The sequence below is a fragment of the Pongo abelii genome, chromosome 15 (genome assembly GCF_028885655.2).
Source record: "Pongo abelii isolate AG06213 chromosome 15, NHGRI_mPonAbe1-v2.0_pri, whole genome shotgun sequence".
Classification (NCBI taxonomy): Eukaryota; Metazoa; Chordata; class Mammalia; order Primates; family Hominidae; genus Pongo; species Pongo abelii.
Genome location: NC_072000.2, coordinates 108488313 through 108514043, shown reverse-complemented (window position 1 = coordinate 108514043; position 25731 = coordinate 108488313). Strand labels below are relative to the sequence as shown.

General features: G+C 43.5%; 1 protein-coding gene across 1 annotated transcript in view; it reads right to left on the bottom strand.

The window, feature by feature from the left end:
• Nucleotides 1-982: 982 nt before the first annotated feature.
• Nucleotides 983-25731, bottom strand: part of TDRD9 (tudor domain containing 9) — a 124782-nt gene continuing 100033 nt past the window's right edge. Inside the window, exons 29-36 of the mRNA XM_024231679.3 lie at nucleotides 22042-22197; nucleotides 21222-21292; nucleotides 19206-19315; nucleotides 18230-18326; nucleotides 13244-13382; nucleotides 11389-11507; nucleotides 3935-4007; nucleotides 983-1666 (exon numbers count right to left, since the gene is read on the bottom strand). Of these exons, the coding sequence (XP_024087447.2) occupies nucleotides 1565-1666; nucleotides 3935-4007; nucleotides 11389-11507; nucleotides 13244-13382; nucleotides 18230-18326; nucleotides 19206-19315; nucleotides 21222-21292; nucleotides 22042-22197 (867 nt within the window). The 3' untranslated portion in view covers nucleotides 983-1564. The remainder of the gene's footprint in view (nucleotides 1667-3934; nucleotides 4008-11388; nucleotides 11508-13243; nucleotides 13383-18229; nucleotides 18327-19205; nucleotides 19316-21221; nucleotides 21293-22041; nucleotides 22198-25731) is intronic.

Below are 25731 nucleotides of genomic sequence, written 5' to 3'. Positions count from 1 at the left end.
GTACTACTTTTTTTTGAGACACAGTCTTGCCCTATTGCCCAGGATGTAGTGCAGGGGTACAATCACAGCTCACTGCAGCCTTGAACTCCTGGGCTCAGGCAGTCCTCCCACCTTGGCCTCCCAAAGTGCTAGGATTACAGGTGTGAGCTACTGCACCTGGCCTACATTTTTAATCACTTACTAAAAGTCTGGTTAAAAAGCGAACAGAAGGAGTGCTTGACTGTTGTTGAGTGCCCCTACTGCTAAGGTCACACATGGTAACTTTGCGCACATGGACTAAGTACTCATAGGTTGGCAGAGCAAAGAGAAAAGGCAATCAAAGTGTCTGCTGCCTTCCCCAGAGGCTTTCTCAGAGGGCTTTCTGACGACGGGGAAAACCACTTTAAAGCGGAACTAAGTTTTGGACGTGCTCAAAACCTTCCAAGAGCCCTCCATGTGTGCCAACTTGGTATGACTGCTTCCTGCCTAAGGCTGGGAAGCACATTCCCAGGCCAGGACAGTGGCCCAGTGACAGGGGTGCAGTGCTGCCCAGCCACCACAGCTGCTTGGTGGTCTTCCCACTTGGCATCTGCCAGCTTCCCGCTGCTGGCCAGCGAACCCACAGAGGCCCAGCACAGCGCCGATGCTCCCCAAGATGTGACGGCTTCCGAGACCCCACACAAGCTCCCGTTTATGATCCCAAGTTGATGCCCACACACATGCTTCTCCTGTTTCCTCACGATCTTCAAATTGTCCATCTAGGACAAGTCAGTTTAAACAGAGCATTTCTCTGATCCTACAACTTCCCTCTCACGTGTGAGCTCACCGGCGTCTTTCACGGCTGTATTTACAACAGCTCTGTTCTTCTGACCAAACCCTGACTGATGTGAGTTGAGTTTTTAAAAGAGGTCTGTATCCCTGTATCAGTTTTACAATTTCAGATTTTTTGGAACTAAATACATCTTAATCTCCTCTGACTAAAAACTGTCAGAAACAGAAACTTCATCTAATGCTTTTATTGTTTTAACACAGATAAGCTATGGCCATGTAATCTGTAATCTCTGATTTCCAAAATGTGAAGCAAGAACTATAACTCAACTTAGTCTTACAAAAATTAGATATTTTCCCTCATGGAAAAAAAAAATCAGAAAATACTACATGGTTTTTTCGTTTTTAAGTTTTTTCCTATACTACTGGTTTAAATCACTGTAACAGAACAGAATATGTAAGCACATTCTGGAACCTTACATCTAAGATTAACTACTTATATTTACCTTAATAAATTTAAAGCAAAATACAGCTCTTTATCCAAACAGTCTTCTTTCAGAACAATTTTTCCAAAATATTTAATACAGTGATTTTCTGTTTCTAGAAAACACTAGAGTTTCCAATCCTTCCCACCTGAACAAAAACACCACTCTCTGACTATCACCCAAAGAGAAAAGAAGAAAGAAAAGGCCTTTAGGATGCAGTGGACACAGACTGTAAAGCCCAGACACAGAGGAAAGTCAGTCTGCAGAGGGAGCCTGGAATCCAGCCTCCGCAGCTTCCTGAGGGGTGTGCTGGAGGCCACCTGTGGACACGCTCAGGTGCCGAGCACAACCAGTTTGTGGAGCTGGTAGAGAAAGGTGTTCTTCCCTCTGCCGCTCTCGTGGTCGGCCTGCTCCATGACCAGCTTTGGATCAACCTAATGGGGTAGACAAGAGGACCAGTCAGGCTCTGTGACAGGGCTTTTCCAGACATAAAATACACATGCATTAACATCCAGGATGCACAAAGTATAATTCAGTTCTCCAAAAATATTTACAGAACCCTTCTCTACTCTCGCACTTCATATGTTTGATAATTCATTTTTAATTTCATGTTTAAATAACCCCATTAAAGATGGACAAAAGACATGAACACTTCTCAAAAGAAGACATTCAAGGGCCAAAAACATTTAAAAATGCTCCACACATCACTCATCATCAGAGAAGTGCAAATCAAAACCACAAAATACCATCTCACACCAGTCAGAATAGCTATTATTAAAAAGTCAAAAAACAACAGATGTTGGCAAGGCTGCAGAGAAAAGAGAATGCTTATACACCATTGGTGGGAATAAAACTTAGTTCAGCCACTGTGGAAAGCAGTTTGGAGATTTCTCAAAGGTCTTAAAACGGAACGACCATTTGATCCAGCAATTCCATGACTTGAGCATATGTCCAAAAGAAAACCAATTGCTCTACCAAAGAGACACAGGCATTTACACATTCACCACAGTATTATCCACAATAGCAAAGACATGGAACCAACCCAGGTGCCCATCAGCAGTGGATTGGATAGAGAAGACGTGGTGTACATATACCATGGAATACTACACAGCCATTACAAAGAATGAAATTGTGCAATCGGGACGCAGCTGGAGGCCACTACCCTAAGCGAATTGATGCTGGAATAGAAAACCAAATACTGCCTGTTCTCACCTAAAAGTGGAGCTAAACACTGAGTACTCATGGACATAAGATGGAAACAAGAGACACCGGGGACCACTAGATGGGGGAGGGAGGCAAGGACTGAAAAGCTACCTATTGGGTACTATGCTTAGTACCTGGGTGATGGGATTACTTGTACCTCAAACCTCAGCATTATGCCACATACTCAAGTAACAAAAGCTGCACATGTACCCCTTGAATCTAAAATAAAAGCTGCAAACAAATAAATTCATGATCAATACTACAGCAAGCTTCACTGAGAAATCTCCCGTGCACGCCTAATCGCATTACAGTCTTGAAGACACTGACAGTCTCTAAAACACACTAACCTCAAAGTGAAATTCTGTTTTCAAACAAAGTCCTGCTACTTCATCACCCTCAGACACTCCAACCGAGCCTGATGGCCACGGGGGCTGGTGTGGCCGCCCCTCTCCTTGCCCATGGAGCTCTGCACACAATGGGGCCAGCTGCCAGGATCAGCCTTGGGGTCTCTAAAGAGGGACCTAGGCGCAGGGCACAGGGGGAGCAGGCGAGCCTCACAGCAGGAGCAACCTTGAGGCGCAGGATGGGACACAGTCCTCCAAGGTAGAGCCTCACTTAGATTGTCAAAGGGGAGGGGAAGACTGCCCCTGTATCTAGAGACATCCCTGGCTCTAGAATTAAATCTCCAAACTCCTTTGGGCCCCTTTCTCTGAAATCACATTTTATTCCATTTCTAGCCCTACAGACAGGAAGTACCAGGGAGACTATGAAGGGCTTTGTCCTTCTTCATGACTCAACTGTGGCCCCTGAAAATTCCTTCACTGAAGCCCGAACCCCCACTGTGATGGTATTTGGAGATGGGGCCTCTGGGAGGTGATAAGGGTTAGATGAGGTCACAAGGGTAGGGCCCCAAGGATGGGATTTGTGCCCTAAGAGAGGACGTCTCTCTTTCACGTGAGGACACAGTGAGAAGGTGGCCATCTGCAGATGTCCCTCAAAGGTCCGCACAAGGACCCACAAACTGGCACCTTCCCTAGGACTTCCAGCCTCCAGAGCTGTGAGAACAAATGTCTTCTGTTCCTAAGCCCCTACCCACGGTGGCACTGTGACAGCAGCTCAAGCAGACAAAGACAACAACCAGTACAGCCCGAAAGCCACCAAGCCAGCCACATGGCAGGAACAGCCAAGGTGCATTTCACAAAGACCAACAAGAGCAGGAAGGTCCAATCCAGACCCTCATACCTTTTTTTCCCAACTCACAGGCAGTGAGTTATCCTGGTGTCTGACTCTTTGCCGGGACATCACATAGAAGACACTGTGCAGAAACAGCCTGTCTGGTCTGAGACATTTGCCGGCTGGCCCCCAAAGCCATCCACTTTGCCTCCTGTCTCTGCCTCTCGGACCCTCGGTGAGCCCTGGCTCTGAACTCCGGGTCTGCCCAGGGCCTGTCCCCTCCTCCACGTAGCCTCTGCTCACGTAGCAGCCTGTGTCCCACTCACCTGATTCCACTCGTAGGGCTTTTCATGCCACTTGGGAACAATCTTCTCCCTTGGTTTTGACTGACAAAACAAACTATAATTTTAAAAAAAAGAAATTATCTTAATTATATATTAGTAACTGAAAACACTGCTGTGATTTTTTTAAAGATTTAAATCCTGTATACTTCCCACAGAATTGGAACTAGAATAAACTGTTTAAAGGTCAACATTTATGCAGTTATGATCAGAAAATATTTTAATCTATAGCATATTCAAAAGCAGAAAGAAATGGAGTGTAGCAGATCTGTAAGACCTAGTCTTGTCTCTATGTTCCCTTAGCAACCAGCACTGCACATCACCACACGAATGAGTCAAGTTCTCTGAAATGTAACAGGACATTTTGTACCATTAGCTCTCAAGCAGTCATGACAAGTTGGAAATATCATCAGCTTAAAAAGATAGGAAATTTGAACAATGAGGGAGTAAAGAGTTCTGCAGAGCCTCTCCCCACTAAAAAACTATAAAACAAGGCAAAACTGTAAACAAACACACATACATACATACATACATACCAACAACCATTTGAAGGCTCTGGAAATTAACCAAAGGCAAAGGCAAACAACAAGTTGAGAAGCATTCATTCATGACAAACTGCCAGCTCCAGGTGAGAACAGTGGAGTGTGTGGGGTTCTTGCTGGGGTAGGGAGCCGCTCCCACCCCATACACCTCCCCCTGAACCCAGCACCACAGCACTCCCAGGGCCATAAAGCCTATGTGATCTGGATCAGAGGGTGAAAAACCCTCACACCTTGACTTGGAACATTGTCAGTAAAAACAGCAATGAAGGAAACAGACGGGGAAAGCCCATAGCTTTCCAGCCTCAGGCCACATCCTGCTTGCGGCCAGCAGCAGACCAGACTACTCGGCAGGTAAACGGGAGACCCTGGAAAGGAGAGTGCCACAGAGGGAGAGCAGGCCCTCCACACATCCCTGACTGATGGAGGGGTGCACACACGTGGGAAAAACCTGGGAAGCCCTGAGAAAAATAGAGGCCAGGGAAGAATCAAAAAGTGCCTGAATTCGGAGTGCACTTTTCAACCCATACTTAGCTCCAATGGCAAAGGGCAGAAGACTTCAGGGCAGTATTTAAAGACAACTTCTGACTGATCACTGGCTAAGCACTAAGCTGTGCGGATCAGATACAAGAACAACACCTAGGAAGCCAGGCTAAAAAATAAGAATAAGAATAAACAAAACAAAACGAGCTGGGTGTGGTCACATATGCCTGTAGTCCTACCTACTTGGGAGACTGAGGCATGAGGATTGCCAGAGCCCAGGAGTTCAAGGCTGCAGTGAGCCATGATCACATCACTGCACTCCAGCTTAGGCAACAAAGTGAGACCTTGTTTCTATAAAAATTAAAATTAAAAACATAACAAAACACCAGAACCCAGACATCAGTGACCTCACATCATGGGGGATGGACTTACAGGTTAAGTCTAGGCACGTTTCTAAAGTGAAACAAACAAAACAACAAAACCCAAAAACAACAGCTCTGGGGGAATTGCTCCAGTACATTATCTAAAGTACCCAATTTCCAACAAAAAAATTAGGAGACATCAAAGACACATGAATGTGTGGCCCACACACAGAAGAGCAGCCAGTAGAGGCTGAGTGTGTGGCCAGCTGTGGGTTCAACACTCAAAGACCTCAAGGCAGCCACTGTGAACAGGTGCCAAGAAATTTTTTAAAAATAGGATAACAACGAATCAGAGATAATCTCAATAAAAATTAAAAACTACCAAAGAAACAACAGAAATCCTAGAGTTGAAAAGTAAAATGACTGAAATGGAAAATTCTCCGTACCACATCCATGTCGATCTGAGATGAAATAATAAAGGATCAGTTACCTTAAGGATAGATCAACAGAAATTAACCAATCTGAAGAACAAAGAGGAAAAAGACTGAAGAAAAGTAACCAGAGCCTCAAAGACCAGTGAGGCCGTATCGATCGTGTTAGCATGTGTTTAACACCAGTGCACTAACAGACGTGCAAAGCAATGTCTCCCTAGGGGATAAGAGAGCAGGCACGAGGCAGAAAAAAATATTTGAAAAAATTCAAAACTGCAAATATACTGTGAGTAAAAGGACAGAAAAAGCTATGCTACACAAATGGTAGCTAAAGAGAGCTGGGGTAGCTATATTAATATCAGACAAAATAGGCCTTAAAACAAGAAGTACTACTAGAGAAAGAAAGCTTTCATAATAATAATGATCTTGTATGTAGGAAATCCTAAGGAATCTACAAACAACTACTAGAATACAGAAGTTTAACAAGGTCACACGATAAAAGACCAATATATAAAAATCAACTGTTCCTTTCTAAAAAAAAAAATTCAAAAACAAAATTAAGAAAACAATTTTATTCACAATAGCATTAAAAGAACTAAAATATTTAGAAACAACTAAAGTGCAAGACCTGCACACTGAAAATTCTAAAATAGTGTTAAAAGAAATTAGAGAATACCCAAATGAACAGACACTCCATCTTCATGGACTGGATGGCTCACTACTGTTAGGATGGCAATTCTCCCCAAACTGACTCACAGGTTCCACACAATCCCTGTCACAATTCCAACAAGGCTTTTTATACAAACTGACAAGCTGATCCTAAAATTTACATGGAAAGGAAAAGAATATAAAAGAGTAAAAATAATTTTGAAAAAGAACAGGCTGGGTGCAGTGGCTCACGCCTGTAATCCCAGCACTTTGGGAGGCTGAGGTGGGTGGATCACGAAGTCAGGAGATCAAGACCATCCTGGCGAACACAGTGAAACTCCGTCTCTACTAAAAATACAAAAAAATTAGCCGGGCGTGGTGGTGGGTGCCTGCAGTCCCAGCTACTAGGGAGGCTGAGGCAGGAGAATGGCATGAACCCAGGGGACAGAGCTTGCAGTGAGCCAAGATCACGCCACTGCACTCCAGCCTGGGAAACAGAGCGAGACTCCATCTCAAAAAAAAAAGAAAAAGAAAAAGAAAAAGAATAAAACAGGAGGACTAATGGTACAGCAATTAAGACAGTATAGCACTGGTACAAAGATAGATATAAAGTAATTGAACAAAACAGAAAACCCAGTAATAAATCTTTACATTTATGGCCAATTCATTTTTGACCAAGGTACCAAGGCAATTCAATAGTAAAAGTATAGCTTTTCAGTAAATGATGTCATCACCACTAGATATTCATACGCAAAAAATGACTTTAGGCTCTTGTATCACGTACCATATACAAAATCATCTCAAGATGGATCAAAAACCTAACTATAAAAAATTACAAAAAGAGAGAAAATGATTGTGACCTTGAGTTTAACAAGGATTTTTTTAGATATAGCACCAAAAGCATAATTCATTTTTAAAAAAGATAAAGCAGGCCAGGCGTGGTGGCTCACCCCTGTAATCCCAGCACTTTGGGAGGCCGAGGCAGGCAGATCACGAGGTCAAGAGATAGAGATCATCCTGGCCAACATGGTGAAACCTTGTCTCTACTAAAAATACAAAAATCAGCTGGGCGTGGTGGCATGGGCCTGTAATCCCAGCTACTCGGGAGGCTGAGGCAGGAGAATTGCTTGAACCCAGGAGGTGGAGGCCGCAGTGAGTCGAGACTGCACCACTGCACTCCAGCCTGGACGACAGAGCGAGACTCCGTCTCAAAAAAAAAGATAAAGTAGTGTCTTAGTCCATTTTCCCCTGTTATAACTGAAGACCAGAGAGTGGGTCACTTATAAAGAAAAGAAATGTATTTCTCACAGTTCTGGAGCTGGGAAGTGCAGGAGCATGGCTCTAGCACCCGGCCAGGGCCTTCTTGCTGCATCATGGCATGGCAGAGAGGCAAGTGAGTACTTGAGACAGGAAGAGGCACCGGGGCAGACCCACTTGACAACAATCCATACTCTCTTGATAACTAACCCTCTCTCGCAATGATGACATGAGTCCAGTCAACCCCTTATTATGCCCAACCTTCCAACACTGTTACACTGGGTGTTAGGTTTCAAACATATCACATTCAAACCACAGCAAGTAGATTTCATCAAAATTAAAAATTTGTGTTCTTTGGAAGACATCATTAAAATAAGAAGACAAGCTACACAACGGAGAAACTAATCGCAAATTACTTACCCAATAAAAGACGTGTATCTAAAATTTAAAAACAATTTCTACAACTAAATAATGAAAAGACAAATTTTAAAATGGGCAAAAGATCTGAACAGACATTTCACCAAAAAAATAAAATAAATAAATGACTGGCTAAGAGGAATATAAAAAGTTGCTCTACATCATTAGTCATTAAGGAAACAAAAATTAATGCTACAATGAGATACTACCATACTCACCAGACTGACTGCAGTAACAATACATGCCGGTGCCTTGTGCTGGTGAGAATGTGGAGAAGCCAGAGCCAGCCTATGTTGCTGGTAGAAATGTAACATCGTACAGCTATTTTGGAAAACAGTTTGGCTATTTCCTTTTTTTTTTTTTTTCCTGATAGAGTTTCGCTGTTGTCACCCAGGCTGGAGTGCAATGGCGTGATCTTGGCTCACTGCAACCTCCGCCTCCTGGGTTCAAGCGATTCTCCTACCTCAGCCTCCCAAGTAGCTGGGATTACAGGCATGCGCCACCATGCCCAACTAATTTTTGTGTTTTTAGTAGAGACAGGGTTTTACCATGTTGGCCAGGCTGGTCTGGAACTCCTGACCTCAGGTGATCTGCCCACGTCAGCCTCCCGAAGTGCTGGGATTACAGGTGTGAACCAATACGTCTGGCCCTGGCCTTTTCTTAAAAGATTAACATAAACCTACCAATACAACCTACCAACTCCACTCATAGATATCTTCCCGAGAGAAAAATACATGTTCACAAAAAGACTGTATGTGACTATTCATAGCAGCTTTCTTCATAATGGCCAAATACTGGAAATAATCCAAATATTTTATCAACTGGTGAATGGATTAAAAAAGTGGCATATACAAACAATGAAATATTATTTAGTAAAAAGGAACATGATACAACATGGATAAACCTCAAAAGTACTAAGCTAAGTGAAAGAAGCCAGATTTTAAAATTAAAATGTGATTCCACATATATAAAAATGTCAGAGAAGGCAAATACATAAACAGAAAGCAGATCAGTGGTACCTGGGCTGGGGTGGGAACAAGACTGCGTGTAAATGGACAGGGGGAACTTTCGATCCTCAACACAGCTTTACTGAGGTGTATTTTACATATCCTAAAAGTCATCAACTTTAGGAACATAATTTATTAGTTTTAGTAAATTTATGGGGTTGTACAAACAATGACACATTCTGTTTTAATATATTAGTCAAGCAGGTGGCATCTGTTGCCTGCTGCCAGGAGAAGTCGGGGCACCCCTGCATCTTGTCTTGGAGTCGCCAAGGAAAACACACATAGTCAGACCCTGGCTGGAACGAACCTTTACTTACAGAGAGAGGGGACAGGACAGGATCAGCTCTAGTGACTGGCATCGGTCCCTGTGGCCAGCAGGTACCTCCAGAAGACAAGGCAGGCCTGCAGGCCTCTCTCTTATGTGGCAGCAGGAGAGCCCTGTCCCATCCCTGCAGTGGTGGGATTGACCAGGTACTGTATGACACCCAGACTTAGGCAGGGAAGAGCCTGAATCAAGGAAAGATCTTCCCACACATGGCAACGAGCCCCCCACAGGCTGTGAGGACCCTTAATCTTATGGGAAGGAAGCGTTCCAAGCCCAAGGCCTGTTCTCAGACAGCAGAGAGGGGATCAAAGGCTGCCTGCACGAGACTGCATTTCCTGACAATACTTACGAGTAAACTTTGGATGACAGAAATGCTGAAGAACTAGGTTGTGTTGACAGACTGCACAACTATAAATTCACTAGAGTTACTGAATTGTTAAAACAAACAAACCAATACCTACCTATGGCATAATAAGGCATGATACAGTTACCCTTGTTTTGGGGGCAGGGAGTGATGGTGGCTACAACCACACCCACACACCCTAAGAAGCACCAGGGCTCTGACCTCGGTGCTGGCCACATGGGCATATACCTGTGTACTTAAACTTCAACCCACATTTTACATAAAAATATTTTTATCGGCCAGGCATGGTGGCTCACACCTGTAATCCCAGCACTTTGGGAGGCTGAGGCGGGTGGATCACCCGAGGTCAGGAGTTCACCTGACCAACATGGTGAAATCCTGTCTCTACTAAAAATACAAAAATTAGCTGGGCATGGTGGTGGGTGCCTGTAATCCCAGCTACTTGGGATGCTGAGGCAGGAGAATCACTTGAACCTGGGAGGTGGAGGTTGCAGTGAGCTGCGATCGTGCCATTGCACTCCAGCCTGGGTGACAGAGCAAGACTCCATTCTCAAAAAAAAAAAAATTACCAGCTTAGGCAACATAGCAAGACCTCATCTATATAAAAAATTTAAAAATTAGACAGGTGTGGTGGTGCACACCTGTAGTCCCTGCTACTAGGGTGGCTGAGGCGGGAAGATCATGTGTGCCCAGGAGTTGGAGCTGCAGTGAACCATGCTCGCACCACTGCACTCAGCTTGAGCAAGACAGTGAGACCCTGTCTCTAAAAATAAATTTAAAAATATTTAAAATATTTTTATATAAAAGAAAATGAAGAGAGAAAACTAAAACTGGCCTTTCTCACCATTTCTAAGACAGCTATATATAGCTTTTTAAAAAATGCTTATTAAACTAAAAGAAACCAACCCAAAAGGCATAGGAAGGAGAGAAGTGTCACCGTGATACCAGATGCCACCTGCTTTCACAGAGCTCCAGGTCCCAGCCAGCACAGGACACTGTCAGGCAAGGAAGGACCGGGCCCTGCCCAGGGAGACTGGCTGTGGGGCAGGAGCACAGGACTGGGTAGGTCTCCTCCATGGCCACTCCCACTCTTCCTGGCCTTCCCGGGGCCCTCAAGCTGCCTTGGGCTCATGGGCTACACCAACAGGAGCCTCTGTCTCTGCATTCTGGTTTGGTTTGTCCCACGGAGAGTCCAGCAAGAGGTGAGAGACAGGGAAGTCAGGTAAGAATGCTCCTTCTCCGACCTCCCCTGCAGAGAGGTTCAAGAGAGGCCCAGCTCTGTAAGGCCCAGTCCTACAAGCCAGACTCCCCTGATCCCTAAGACACCCACCACTGGGAATGGTGGGTGATGCGTTACCCACTGTGGCTTCCCATGCCCTGCCCATGCTGTCCCTTCAAGGGACACACACACACGGGACAAGGGTGCTGCTCTCCACAGGAAGGGCGTGCCTACATTCTGATGCATGCCAGTGCTGCCTCCAGCACTGGCACTCCACTTCCGTTGATCGATATGTCACATTGCCTACACAATTCAAAACAGCCATGATCAAGGCAGCTGAGAAAGTTGACTGGGAAGAAAAGAAGCCCGCGTCATCACACAGCTTACCCTAAAAGCTTCTGACGGGCACTATCTTGAAGCTGCGCAACTCTCTCTGGCCCAAGACACTTGCATCCATTTGGTCCATCACAGACTAGCTTGTTAATAGCAGCCCTGAGAATATTAACCTGTAAATAAACAGCAACATAAACACTCATACGGCTCCACCGTAACTGAATTTCATCCCATGTTAGAGAATTCATAGCATTCAGAGTTAGTATTCTCTGTCATCAATATGGTTTATCCACTCGCCTGCTGAAGGCATTTTGACTGCTCCTAGTTTTTAGCAATTATGAATCAAGCTGCAATTGACATTCACATACAATTGAAAACTAGCGTTTTCAAATCTCTTGAATAAATACCTACAGATGGGATTCCTGGGTCATATGGTAGATGCAGGCTTAACTTCATATGAAACTGTCTTCTAAAATAGTGGTACTAATCTGCATTCCCACCAGCAATGAACAAAAGGTCCCCGGTGCCCCTGCACCACATCCTTGCTGTTGCTGGTTACTATCAGGTTTTGGATTTCAGCCATTCCAGTTAAGTATGTGGTGCTATCTCATGGGAGTCTCAATTTGCATTTTCCTAATGACATATGATGCTGAGCATCTTTTCATGTGTTTATTGCCATCCATATTTTAATGTTGTTGCTTGTTTTCTTATAATTGAGTTTTAAGAGTATCTTACATATTGTGGATTCAAGTCCTTCGTCAGATATGTAACCTGTAACTATTTTCTCCTGGTGTGCACTTGGTCTTTTCTTCCTCTGAGGAGGGTCTTTTGCAGAACAAAAGTTTTTAATTTTGATAAACTCAAACCTATCAATTTCCCCTTCACAGATTGTGCTTTGGGTGTTGTATTTACAAACTCATGCCACACCCAAAGTCACACAGATTTTCTGAATTTGCTTGTAGCACTTTAATAGTTTTACATTTTCCCATTAGGTCTATGGCTTAAGGAGTATTTTCAAGCCCACAAGCCCCTTCTTGTGACCAGGCAATTATGACTTAACAGCTGCAGAGACAACACCGACACCTGCCCCCGGAGCATCGGCAGCTGTCTCTGCAGCTCCTCCTTTCCCCTGGCCCTTCAGTGTGGTATGTTAACCTCACCCGTCTGATGGAACTTCTAAGAAAGAAAGGCGATTGAGTACTTAGAAAGTAGCATTTCTCAAACTATTTGTGGTAAACAATCAGTTTTGGTTTTCCCACTTTGTAAAATGCAATAAAAATAAATTACTCCAACGATGAAAGATTTTTTTTAATGTACACAAATACGAGCCCACATTTCCCATTATTAGATTCAAATGACATACAAATACTTTGTGTACTTGCTACACAGTTTCCCTGTCTGCCTTGCCACCTCACCCCAGAGCTAGTGCGGTGCCCGGACAATGCTGCAAGCAGCTCAGCTCTGCACTCACGCTGACCCAGCCCTCTGCTCAGCATGGTCACCAGGCCGGGAGAAGGGCAGAGGGGCAGGACCTTGTGTCCTCCTTTCCCAGTAAGAACTAGCAAGGATGTTCTACTTCCTGACTTGGAATGAGACCCAAAGCAGCCCTACAGCCCCGTGGTTTAGCTCATTGACCAGAAAAGCTTATGCCAGGAGACACCAAATGAGAGATTCAGAGAGCACCATCTATCAGGAAGTTACTTTTCACAGGAAAGATACATCAAACTGGCAAGTTAAGGAGCGGTCCTCCTGGAGGGCAACCCCAGGAGGGACAAGGAATGTGTGCATCTCCAGGACCAGAGGTGTGCGTCTGCACCACCAGCTCCACAGCAGACCCTGCACTCACTGTCAGGTAAGCAAAACCAGAGAGAGACAGGGTTGTGGCGCCGTGATGCTGCGCTACCCTTACCTCAACAACGTCCTCCACGCTGAACTGAACGTCAAACGCAAGCTCCATGTCGTGCTCGGGCAGTATGGAAGCCCCTGTAGTTGGATTCCACCCCAAACCACAAAGGACTCCAGTATAGTACTTGCCATTCTGATCAATCCTAAATGGAATGTTTTCAGAAGAGTCCATTATTTCAGAATTGTTAAAGTACATGTTTTAGCATGTAAAAATTGACCGATAAAATTATCCTAAATTCTGCCAGCCCTAGTACAGCAATTAATTTCATTTGTGCATTTTTTCTGCCAGTTTTCACAATCAAAATATAGTTATAAAATATAAGAACAGTAAATTCAGTATTTTTATTAATATTTAATATTTAATTTGTATTAATACTTTATTAAGTTTCTAATGTGGTAGATAATGAAAAGAATATTTTATCATGAATGGGTTTTTTTTCCCTTGCCTTCGAATTCTTTCCATGGGTTAAATTCTTATTAGGGAGATTTCTGGAGAAAGGGCTATGCACATATTTATGACTTGTGAAACAAGTCTAGCACTTAGTAAAAGCCTAAAAAAATGTTCCACCTTCTCATCCTAAAACAATGGTGCACACTTACAAAGTTTTGTATCCCAGTTTTATCACCACCCTCCTCTGACCACTGGCACGTCCTGTCACTTTTATCACTCCCTAAATCTGTTAGCCTCTCCATGGCTGCTGCCAACAGCCTGGTCCAAGCCACTGCCATTTCTCACCTGGACTTGGTAACAACTTTCTGACCAATTCCCTATCTCTTACTCCTGCCTCTTCCAATCTTTTCTCCATATAGCACACAGGAGTAGCTTTTCAAAACAAACACAATGTTACTCCCTTGCCTAAGGCATCTCAGTAGTTTCCAACCACACTGTGAATTACAGTGGGACCTAGAAGCCACAGTGGTCTACATGTGACTGTGACTACAGTAAAACTCACGCTGTGTGGCTTCTGCAGCTAGATTACAAAAGGTGACACAGGCCAGGTGATATGGTTAAGCTTTGTGTCTCCACCCAAATCTCATCCTGAATAATCCCCACATGTCATGGGAGGGACCCTCTGGAAGGTAGTTAATCATGAGGGTGGTTAACCTCATGCTGTTCTCGTGATGGAGAGTGAATTCTCATGAAATCTGATGGTTTCGTAAGGGGCTTTTCCCCCTTTTGCTCGGCACTTCTCCTTGCTGCCGCCATGTGAAGAAGGACGTGTTTGCTTTCCCTTCCACCATGATTGTAAGTTTCCTGAAGCCTCCCCAGTCGTGCAGAACTGTGAGTCAATTAAACCTCTTTCCTTTATAATTTACCCAGTCTCCGGTATGTCTTTATTAGCAGTGTGAGAATGAACTAATACACTGGGCACAGTGGCTCACGCCTGTAATCCCAGCACTTTGGGAGGCTGAAGTGGGCAGATCACTTGAGGCCAGGAGTTTGAGACCAGCCTGGCCAACATGGCGAAACTCCTTCTCTACTAAAAATACAAAAATTAGCCAGGTGTGGTGGTGCACACCTGTAACCACCAGATGTGAGCCTGGACACCCACCAGCCTTCAAATCCTTCAGCTGGAGGCCCCAACATTGGGAGCACAACAAGCCATCCCTGTGTACCCTGACATAGTTCCTCACCCACAGAGGCAAAGAAGGTTGCTGTAGCCCACTGAAGTTTTGGGGTAACTTGTTTTTAGCCACAGTAGCCGGAAAACCCAGTTAAACAGTGAGAGTCTTCTTTCAATCCACCCTCATTTAATTTTTGTGGGTACATAGTAAGTGTATATATTAATTTTTAGGCTTTAATTGATAGAACTTCTTGTTGTTGTTGTTTAAAGATCCCCCCACTCTCTCATGCCTGTTCAGAAGCACCATCTTCCCAGGGTTACAGCACTGCCCTCAACACGTGACTTACCCTCTAAACCATGGCCAGCATTTGGCAGTCTCCCCAGTAGCAAAATCTGGCTCCAAGAACCAAGGGAAGGAGGTGAGTACAGTGTTCTTGTCACTACACCAATAAGAGCGTGTTCTCAGATGTCTGCTCCCATCCTGGAGGTGCCAGGCTCTGCTACCATGGAGCATTCTGCTCACCCATGGAGGCGGCCTCCACGAGGTAAACAATGATGATGCCACTGAATCCAGGCTGACACCATCAACTACTCCAACTGTTCAGGGAAAACACCTCGAGGACAGGGGCAGCAAGAGGAGTGACGCACTCCAGGGACAGATGTGTGGTGGATCAGCTCCACGATGAAGGGAAGAGGAAATCTGGCACCAAGGCTCAGTCACCCTGAGTTACGGAGGGGCCAGCTACAAGCGAAGGTCACATGGCAGAAAGAACAAAGGAGGGGAGACAAATGGCAGCTAGGTCAGTCCACAGCCAGTTGGCAAAGAAGGGGACAGTGGCCTCCACTTAGATGTCTCTGCTTATGAATGGGGGGTAACACATATCTCCTTTCCCTTTTTAAATTGAAAATCAAGATAAAATTAAGTTTTCTGCTTATCTTCCTTTCCTGCCACTATTGTACAAAGAGTATGTTAGAGGTGGCAAAAAATTATCACTTAGTCGTAAAGTTTAATCAGTTGTGACAGGACAGTGACACATGTGGAGGGAGAAAAGACTTTACCCAGAGACTGCAGGTTTCGCGTTTAACAACGGGGGCCAGGACAGCCTCTAGCACAGCAGCCAGACGCCACCCGAACAGGAGACGAGTCCAATGCAGGTGCGCATTAGAGAGGTGGCTCACAAAAGGAAGCAAACGGGCATGGGTGCATGGCCTGGCAGCGGCTCTCAGGAGCTGTGGGCTTTGGAGGACAGCTCCCCTCTGGAACGCACCTAAGACACAGTGATGGGACCCCTGGGCCAGGTCTGTACTGAAGACCCCCTCCTGCTCGCTGCAGAAGACTACATATTTAAAGTGAAAGGAAAGGAGAATGCTCATCCCAAATCAAACAGTTCTCATCTTTCAAAGTTTCTCAAAAACAATTGTTACTCACTCAACAAATTAAAAAAAAAAAAAAAAAAAACTCCAACCTGAGAGACAGAGTGAGACCCTGTCTCAAAAATCAAAAACAAAATAAAAAACAGCAACAAAACCAAGCTTATACAACTACTCAGAGGCAGGCAGAGTTTGGAGGAAAATCAACGAGGCCCCCCTGCTATCTTTCCGATAATCACCTAGTTAAGCCTGTGGATTCAAACACTGTCACATAAACCGTCCCAAATCTGGCACATTTCAGTTAATTCAACAAAATGAATATAACCACCAGCAAAGCACTGTGTATTGTTATATATAACCTTTTGCTATTAAGCTTGTGCTTTTTCTAGAAAGATGCTGTTTTAAATACCAAGTATGTCAGTATTTCTTGAACGTCTACAACCTAAACACTTGCACTCTGGAGTTGTGAAAATAACACACTATATTACTGAAATCCTCAAAAGCTGGTGTTTAAAAGAGGTGAAGCAGGAGCTTTGTCTAGTTAAAAAGGCAAGCAGGGAGTCCAAAGTGCCACGAGAGGAAGGGACCTGCTTCTGCACCAGCCAAGTCTCAGGCCTGCATGTGCACAGCGTGCTATTTGCTCATGAGATAATCCCACTGCCATGTGTGGTTCCTACACATCTGTCTCCCCAACGAGGGCTCCAAGATACCTGAACTTACAGAGATATTTATTGCATCATCATTGCAAAATTAGGCCAAATTTCAACAATTAAAGGCATATTCAATCCTTTCAGAACAACAGCTGCTCAGAAACAAGTGCCTGTATAATTAAGACAGGGCGGTATTTTTGTAAGCCATCATATGCCCATTCAGTGATATATGATGCAAGTATCAAAATGGATATTTACAAAGATATCATAATATGAAAAACCTGATATTTGTGGGAAAAGAATACAGTATAACAAGAATCTTAAATAAAAATATGTATATACATATAAATTTAAAATAAGTATACTAAATATTTAAGTTTAAATCTATAAATTTAAAAGTGTTAATTTTTCCCATTCAGCTTTTTCTAAATAGCACATATTTTAATGAAAAAAATATTCTTACAACTAAAAAAAAAGCACTACACATTTTGAGATTGCACTGTCAGATTCTGAACAGGTGTAATGGCAAAAAGGACTGAGTAAACGGTGGGGCCCTTCCACCTGCCTTGACTGAACTCAGCCCCCTAGGTCTATGGACCACCCCCCCATGCTCACCAGCTGACTAGAAAAGAAGAAAAGGGTAACTTTCCATGCCCCGACTCTTGAAGTGCTACCAGGCCTCTGCTGCAGTCTCGTCATGGCCATTTCCATCCTGCCCAGCAGAATGTGAGTTCCTAAAGCCCAAATATTACTCTTTTTCTAGCCACCCCCACCCACTGCTCCACTAAAACCTATGTTAGTGCTTTCCCCACAGAGAATGCTCTGTCAATCCCTAGTCTGCAAACAAAACCTTACACAGCAGCAGCCCCCACTGTGAGGGTGCCTTTAAGAGCTCTGCTCCTAACATCACACACTCCTCTCTATCCAAGTCTCTGGGAGAAATCCTGGCTTAATCATGGCACTAACAAGAGCTACAATCTGCTGGGCAATCTGCCTTCTGATGTCATGGTTACCACAGGAAGGGGGACTGACAGGTTCTTGTCGACAACTGGTCACCAGAAAACTTGGAATCACATTCACCACCCATTAACAATGGAATGTCCATCACCATGACATTTATTTTGAGCCTCATTCCTAGCTCCATTTTTAATTTATTTTGCCCCACTTTTGCCTCAAGCTCCTATGTGACACTGTGTGTACCTTTACAAGCTTTCTGAGCTTCTTTCAAAATCAGCCCAAGCATAAATAAATCAATAACAATACAAGCTTCACCCCAAGCAGCGAGACGTGCCGTGGCTAGCTTCCGTAAAGGCTTTCTTTCCAAAAGGAGCAAGGAGAGGCACCCATTTTTTCCCGCCCAGGTTCTTATTTTACAAAGCCTATAGACAAGAGGGATGCCCGTACCTTAACTCCATCACCGGTGAGAATAACATGCTGAGGAGAGCCGGGAGGCCAGGGATATGAGGCATCAGAGAGGTTTCTCTCAGCAGCATCGTAGATCCTGTTCAAGTCATGCTAAATCAACATCAGGCATTAACTCACGCTGCTCAGGGCAGCGTTCCCTCCCGGCCCGCTCCTACTCATCTGCAGGCATCCCCTCCTCTGCTGAGTCTGTCCAGTCCCCACAGGCCCACCCCAATAGTAACGTACACTCCCTGTTCTCTGTTCCCACAGTACCCTACAGAGAGACACTCCGCTATGATGCGTAAGCTTTTACCCCACTTGGGGATAGCTCCTATTTGGTCACTCTTTGCATCTCTTTCCCCTCATCAGGCTATTGGGTTTTTCCCAGGGCCAAGAGCTTGGATGTATTCTACTCTGTAGCCAAGCAGGGTGGAATGAATGAAAGATCCAGGGGTCAATTATTAATACTTCCCACATCTTTGTATAAAAAGTGAGAATGCTCCACTGAGTAAACTCGCACCAGCCAAAGCAGTCAGAAAATGGCCTAAGAGAACAGCATGTAAGCTGGGCGCGGTGGCTCACACCTGTAATCCCAGTACTTTGGGAGGCCAAGGCGGGTGGATCACGAAGTCAGGAGATCAAGACTATGCTGGCTAACACAGTGAAACCCCATCTCGACTAAAAATACAAAAAATTAGCCAGGTGTGGTGATGGGTGCCTGCAGTCCCAGCTACTGGGGAGGCTGAGGCAGGAGAATGGTGTGAACCCAGGAGGCGTAGCTTGCAGTGAGCAGAGATCGCGCCACTGCACTCTAGCCTGGGTGACAGAGTGAGACTCCGTCTCAAAAAAAAAAAAAAAAAAGAATAGCACGTAAGTGTAGACTTGTTCACCAATTATAGGATAAGTTGTTCCTAGTAGCTGAAGTCAAGGAAAAGAAAAAAGAGAGGACAAGGAACAAACAGGATCTTTAAATTACCAGTCGCATTGATGGAAAGGGAAGCTGCAACCAGCATTCTCTGGTGAAAATCTTCAGGGGCATCACTGATAATGACAGAGTTGATGCTCTCCTTCTCAACCCAAACACACCTAAAAGGCAGGAGCACCAGGAGATGGGGTGACTGATCCACCAACCAGGCAATGTGCTATGCCAATGCACAAGCAACCCATTTCAAAAATATAAACAGGCAACTGCGATAATAGACGGGAAGAAATATTTAACCCCCCATTCTCCTGCACATCTCCTTTTACTGGACCACCTCTTCACATAGGAGTCCTCAAGCCGGTCCTCAGCCCTCTTCTCTCTCCACTCCCTCGTGCATGATCCCGACCACTCCTTGGCTTAGGAACCACACACACGCTGTGGATGCCCGAACCTCCACCTCCGCTCGAGACCCTCTGTCCTGCACTGTCAACCCACAAGAGCCATCACCTGCATCCTGGCAGAGGGAACTGAGTGTGGTCCACTCCACAGTTCCTCCGTCACCTCTCAGCAGAAGCCTGCTGCAGCCCCAGCAAGGGCACACTTAATTCTTCCTCTTCCCTTCAGCACTGACTCTAATGCAGCTCCATCCTGCTGCTTCCGCTCCAGAAATGCATTCCACACCAGCTGCATTCCACACCAGAAATGCGCTGGTGAAGCTGTTCCTGTATCTCCTGCCATGGATTCAGTCTCCCATATTCCCACCCTGGGTTACAGCAGGGACCAGCCTCAGAAGCACAATACTGCCTGAGGATCTTTCTACTCTGAAATCCAATGCCGGCTTCACACTGGGGCTCATGAGACTGTAAGCGCAGGCAGGTCGCCAGAGGCCTTGTGGAAATGCAGGCTCATTTGGAAGGCCCAAGGGGACCTGGGCATCTGCATTTCCAGTGCGCTCCCCGGAGGACATTTTGAGAAGACAAGACTTACCCCAAAGGCATCATTTTAAAATGCACATAGTAAGGTTCACCAGCCCTTTCAGAATGAAGTCCACAAAGCTTGCCCTCGTCTACCACAAGCTTGGCACCTCCCTTCCCCCCCCCCCCCATTTCTCCAATCTTACTAAACTTACTCGAGTTACACGTGCAAACTCTCAAAACTCAGGCCTATGCACTTGCCAGTGGAGCCACCCTCATCCCACCTCCCCTCTCTTCCTCCAACACCTGCACCTTGGCTGACGCCTCTGTATCCGCCAGGCCTCAGATTTCTCTGGAAAAGCTCCATGATCTTTCAAGGGTGGCTGGGCCCCCTAGATGCTTTCATGATGTTCTGTGCCCTTATCAAGAGCCCTATCACCCTATGTTGTAGTTACCAGCTTCCTCTACGCCCCCCACCCACCAACTGTATCCATAATTTTCATGAAGACAAACAACTGTTTCTTGTTCACTACAGTTTGCCCCAAACCACACACTGCTCCTGGCATACAGTGGGCTCTCACAGCTTTGCTGAAGAACAATTGTAACAAGAACAGAAAAAAATATAGTCTCTGATAAAAGATACTCAAAAATATCTTATATAGAATGGCTTTCACGTGTGTGAGAGAAAGAATACCTTAAATCAGGAGCTGGGAGAGAAATGAGAAGTTAGAAAAGATAACACATTCAGGCCGGGCGCAGTGGCTCACGCCTGTAATCCCAGCACTTTGGGAGGCCGAGGCGGGTGGATCACAAGGTCAGGAGTTTGAGACCAGCCTGACCAACGTGGTGAAACCCTGTCTGTACCAAAAATACAAAAATTAGCCAGGCGTGGTGGCACGTGCCTGTAATCCCAGCTACTCAGGAGGCTGAGGCAGGAGAATTGCTTGAATCCGGGAGGCGGAGGTTGCAGTGAGCCGAGATTGCACCACTGCACCCCAGCCTGAGTGACAGAGCAAGACTCTGTCTCAAAAAAAAAAAAGAAAAGAAAAGATAACACATTCCAACAGTTTAGACATAAAGATACATTATTTTCTGATGAGGTCTATAAATAGAAATGCAGAGAAAAAAATTCATGGAAAACTTAAGTTAATCATACCTGAATTTGGATATTCTGGTCAAACTATGGCACTTTAGTTCATAAGGGTTAAAAGGCCCATGAAGTTCTGCCTGCATGCACAAAATATAGGAACTGTTACCAATAAGCAAGATAACACTTAACATGAATTTTTAAAACTCAAAAGTCAGCTCATCCTTTAAAGGAAAAAAAAAGACATCTCATTCATAATGTCTTTATGATTCAGTTAAGAAAAAGTGCCTTAAAGAAGGTATTTTTCTGGGATGTAACTCATCCTCTTCAACGATTTCACTAACATTCCTTGATATACATGTTTAAGAAAGCCTTTGAACAACAAAAAAGGAATCATTGACAAATAATTTAGTGAAAATACTATTATTTCAATTGCAGCAGACCAATCCAGTTGCACAGGTAGACCTGAGACCACACAGCCAGAGGCTGGGGAAACACAAGTGGAGTCCCTGAACAAGGAGACACCCTGGCCAGCCCTCCTCTCCAAGCAGGTGGGCAGCACCGGCTCTAACAGCCAGCCAGGGAGTCCAAGGCTGGCACCAGTTCTCTGAACCCACATGCTGTGCTTCCTTTAGTCTGACAAAAAATCACATGTCAGGAGGGTTTTAAAAAAAAAAAAAAAAACTAGTCAAAGCTTCTCTCTAAACCCCACTAAACACTAAACCCCAGGGTTTTTTCTTATTATTATAAGAGGATCCATTGTGAGAAAAGTAACAGCATTAAAAGCCAGAAAAGAAAAAACCACCATGACTACTGACTACAACTCTTAGCACATAAATGTAGAATGATACTAAGCTTTTAAATTACATGTTAAAACTCCTACAATTACCTTACAGTTTGGAGTACCCAGTTTATTGGAAGAAAAGCTCTCTAACAAAATCCGGATGAGATATTTCTCGTCGTCTTTCATGGGAAAGGGCACAGAGCCATCTGTCATGTTTTCTACTGACTTGGAAAAGAGGCCCTTGAGAACTTCATGGCTTTGCTGAACAAACAAGAAAAGTTTGTTTTGTTAAAAGAATACATTACAAGCACTTTCTTCCAAACTAATCAAAATATTTCATAGGCACAGTCTTACTCTGATTTCTATGTCATTAATTAAAGTATAGGGAAATAATTTTATCGAGTTCATTTTAAGATTCAAACAAAAGAAATAAGACGGGATTTACAACCTTATTTCTTCAAACAAAAGAAATCCGGCAGCCTTTGCAACATTTTAGCCATTAGAGAATTTAAGAGAAATAAACATTTTTTACAGTTTTTTGGGAGTTTTTTGTTTGTTTGCTTGTTTGCTTTTTTTTGAGATGGAGTCTCACTCTTGTCACCCAGGCTGGAGTGCAATGGTGCAATCTCAGCTCACTACAACCTCCGCCTCCCGGGTTCAAGCAATTCTCCTGCTTCAGCCTCCCGAGTAGTATGATTACAGGTGCCCACCGCCATGCCCAGCTAATTTTGTATTTTTAGTAGAGATGGGATTTCACCGTGTTGGTCAGGCTGGTCTCGAACTCTTGACCTCAGGTGATCTGCCCGCCTGGGCCTCCCAAAATGCTGGGATTACAGGCATGAGCCACTGCACCTGGCCTACAGTTTTTTTAATTTTTTTTTCTTCTCTTACTATCGTTTGCAAGAGAGAAACATTTTTACAGGACTTTTTTATATGTAAAATTTTGGTTTTACACTGGAAATATTAACATAATTCCCTGAAGTGTTTTTATATAAATTAAATACAGAATTTAGCCAGCACTCTGGCTAACATTTTGCTAGACTGTCCTTTCCTGATACCCAGTATTCTTCATCCCCAGCAGAAATAACAGAAGTAAAAGACCTTCAACATCAGCTTCAAAAGTGGCCTCTCTGATCATCTCAATAGATGCAGAAAAAGCACTTGATAGAATTCAACATTACTTCAAGATAAAAAATTATCAGCAAATTGGGTATAGAAGGAACATATCTCAACGCAAGAAAGGCCATACATGACAAACCCACAGCAAACATCATACTGAAGAGGGGAAAACTGCCATCTTTTCCTCTAAGAACAAGAACAACACAAGGATGCCCACTTTTACCATTTATATTCAACAAGTACTGGAAGTCCTAGCCAGAGAAATTAGGCAAGAGGAAAAAAGAAAGGGCATCCAAATTGGAAAAGAGCAAGTCAAAATGTCCCTCTTTGCAGATAACATGATCTTACATATAGAAAAACCTAAAGACTCCACCAAAAAACTTTTAGAGCTGATAAACGAATTCAGAAAAGTTGCAGGATACAGAAATCAGTATACAAAAATCAGTAGCATTTCTATACACCAATAACTAGCTAAAAAAGACATCAAGAAAGCAATCCCATTTACAATACCTACAAAAATAAAATAAAATACCGAGGAATATATTTAACCAAGGAGGTGAATGATCTCTATAATGAAAACTACAAAATATCAGTTAAAGCAATTGAAGAGGACACAAACAAATGATTAAGACATCCCATGTTTATGAATTGCAACAATTTATATTGTTAAAATGACCATAGTATCCAAAGCAAGCTATAGACTCAATGCAACTCCAATCAAAATACCAATGACATTCTTCACGGAAACAGAAAAAACAATCCTAAAGTTCATATGGAACCACAAAAGACCCCAAAAGCCAAAGCAATCCTGAGCAAAAAGAACAAAGCAAGAGACATCGCAGTACCTGACTTGGAAATACACTACAAAGCTATGGTAACCAAACCAGCATTATACTGGCATAAAAACAGACACACAGATGACCAATAGAACAGAATAGAGAACCCAGAAATAAAGCCACGCATTTACAGGCAACTGATTTTCAACAAAGTCTCCAAGAACATTCATTGGGGAAAGGAGAGTCTCTTCAATAAATGGTGCTTGGAAAACTGGACATCTAAATGCAGAAGAATAAAACTAAGCCCCTATCTCTTGCCATATACAAAAATCAACTCAAAATGGGTTAAAGACTTAAATGTAAGACCTAAAACTATAAAAAACTACTAGAAGAAAACAAAAAGAAATACTTTAGTACACTGATCTAGGAAAAGATTTTATGGCCAAGACTTCAAAAGCAGAGGCAACAAAAACAGACAAATGGAACTATATTACACTAAAAACCTTCTGCATAGTGAAGGAAACAATCAACAAAATGAAGAGACAACCTGTAGAATGGGAGAAAATATTTGCAAACTACTCATCTGACAAAGGAATAACATCCAGAATATACAAGGAACTCAAACAGCAAAAAAGCAAGTAATCCAATTAAAAAGTGGGCAAAGGATCTGAACAGACATTTCTCAAAAGACGACATACAAATAACCAACAAATATATGAAAAATGATCAACATCACTAATTATCAGGGAAATTCAAATCAAAACCATCGTGAGAGACAGCATCTCACCCCAGTTAGAATGGCTATTATCAAAAAGACAAAAAGTAAATGCTGGTAAGGATGCTGAGAAAAGGGAACTCTTATACACTGTCGGTGGGAAGGTAAATTAATACAGTCTTTACTGAAAACAGTGTGAAGGTTACTCAGAAAACTAAAAACAGTACGAACATACAATCTGGCAATCCCACTACTGGGTATTTACCCAAAGGAAAGGAAATCAGTACATCAGAGATACCTGTATCCCGTGATTACTGCAGCAGTGGTCACAACAGTCAAGATACAGAATCAACCTAGGTGTCCGTCAACAGATGAATGGATACTGAAAATGCGGTATATACAAAATAAAATACCATTCAGCTACAAAAAGAAAAAATCCTGTCACTCTTGGCAACATGTATGAGCCTGGAGGATGGTATGTTAAGTAAAATAAGTCAAGCACAGAAATATAAATACGACATGTTCTCATTTATGTGTAAGAGCTAAAAAAAAAATTGAAATAATGGAAGTAGAGAGTAGGATTGTGGGTATTAGAGGCTGGGTAAGACAGGAAGGGGAGAACAGAGAGAAGTTGGTTAACAACACAAAATTACAGCTAGACTGGAGGAAGAGGTTCTTGCGTTCTGCAGCACTGTGGGGTAAATATGGTTAACTATAAGGTATATTTTCAAAAAGCTAGAAGAAAGTTCTTGAATGCTTACAACACAAAGAAATAATAAATGTCTGAGGTGACAGATTTGCTAATTACCCTCACTTGATCATTACACATTATATACACATATCAAAATATGACTCTATATCCCATAAATATGTACAATGATTATGTGGCAATTAAAAAAGGAAAAAAAAAGTGGCCTCTCAAACCTTCAGATCGTGAAAAATAACTGTAACACTGATTTTGAAAGAAATAGTTGAAAGAAGTTTTGAAATGCTTGAAATATTTGAAATATTTTATTAACTACTTCCATTAGGGAGATAAATCTTGGAATCCATTTTTAAAACTCCCCACATATATAGAACATTTTCAAATCTATCCTAAGAAGATAAAAAGCTGAATACGAGGCTGGGTGCAGTGGCTCACACCTGGGAGTACTCTGGGAGGCTGAGGCAGGAGGATCCCTTAAG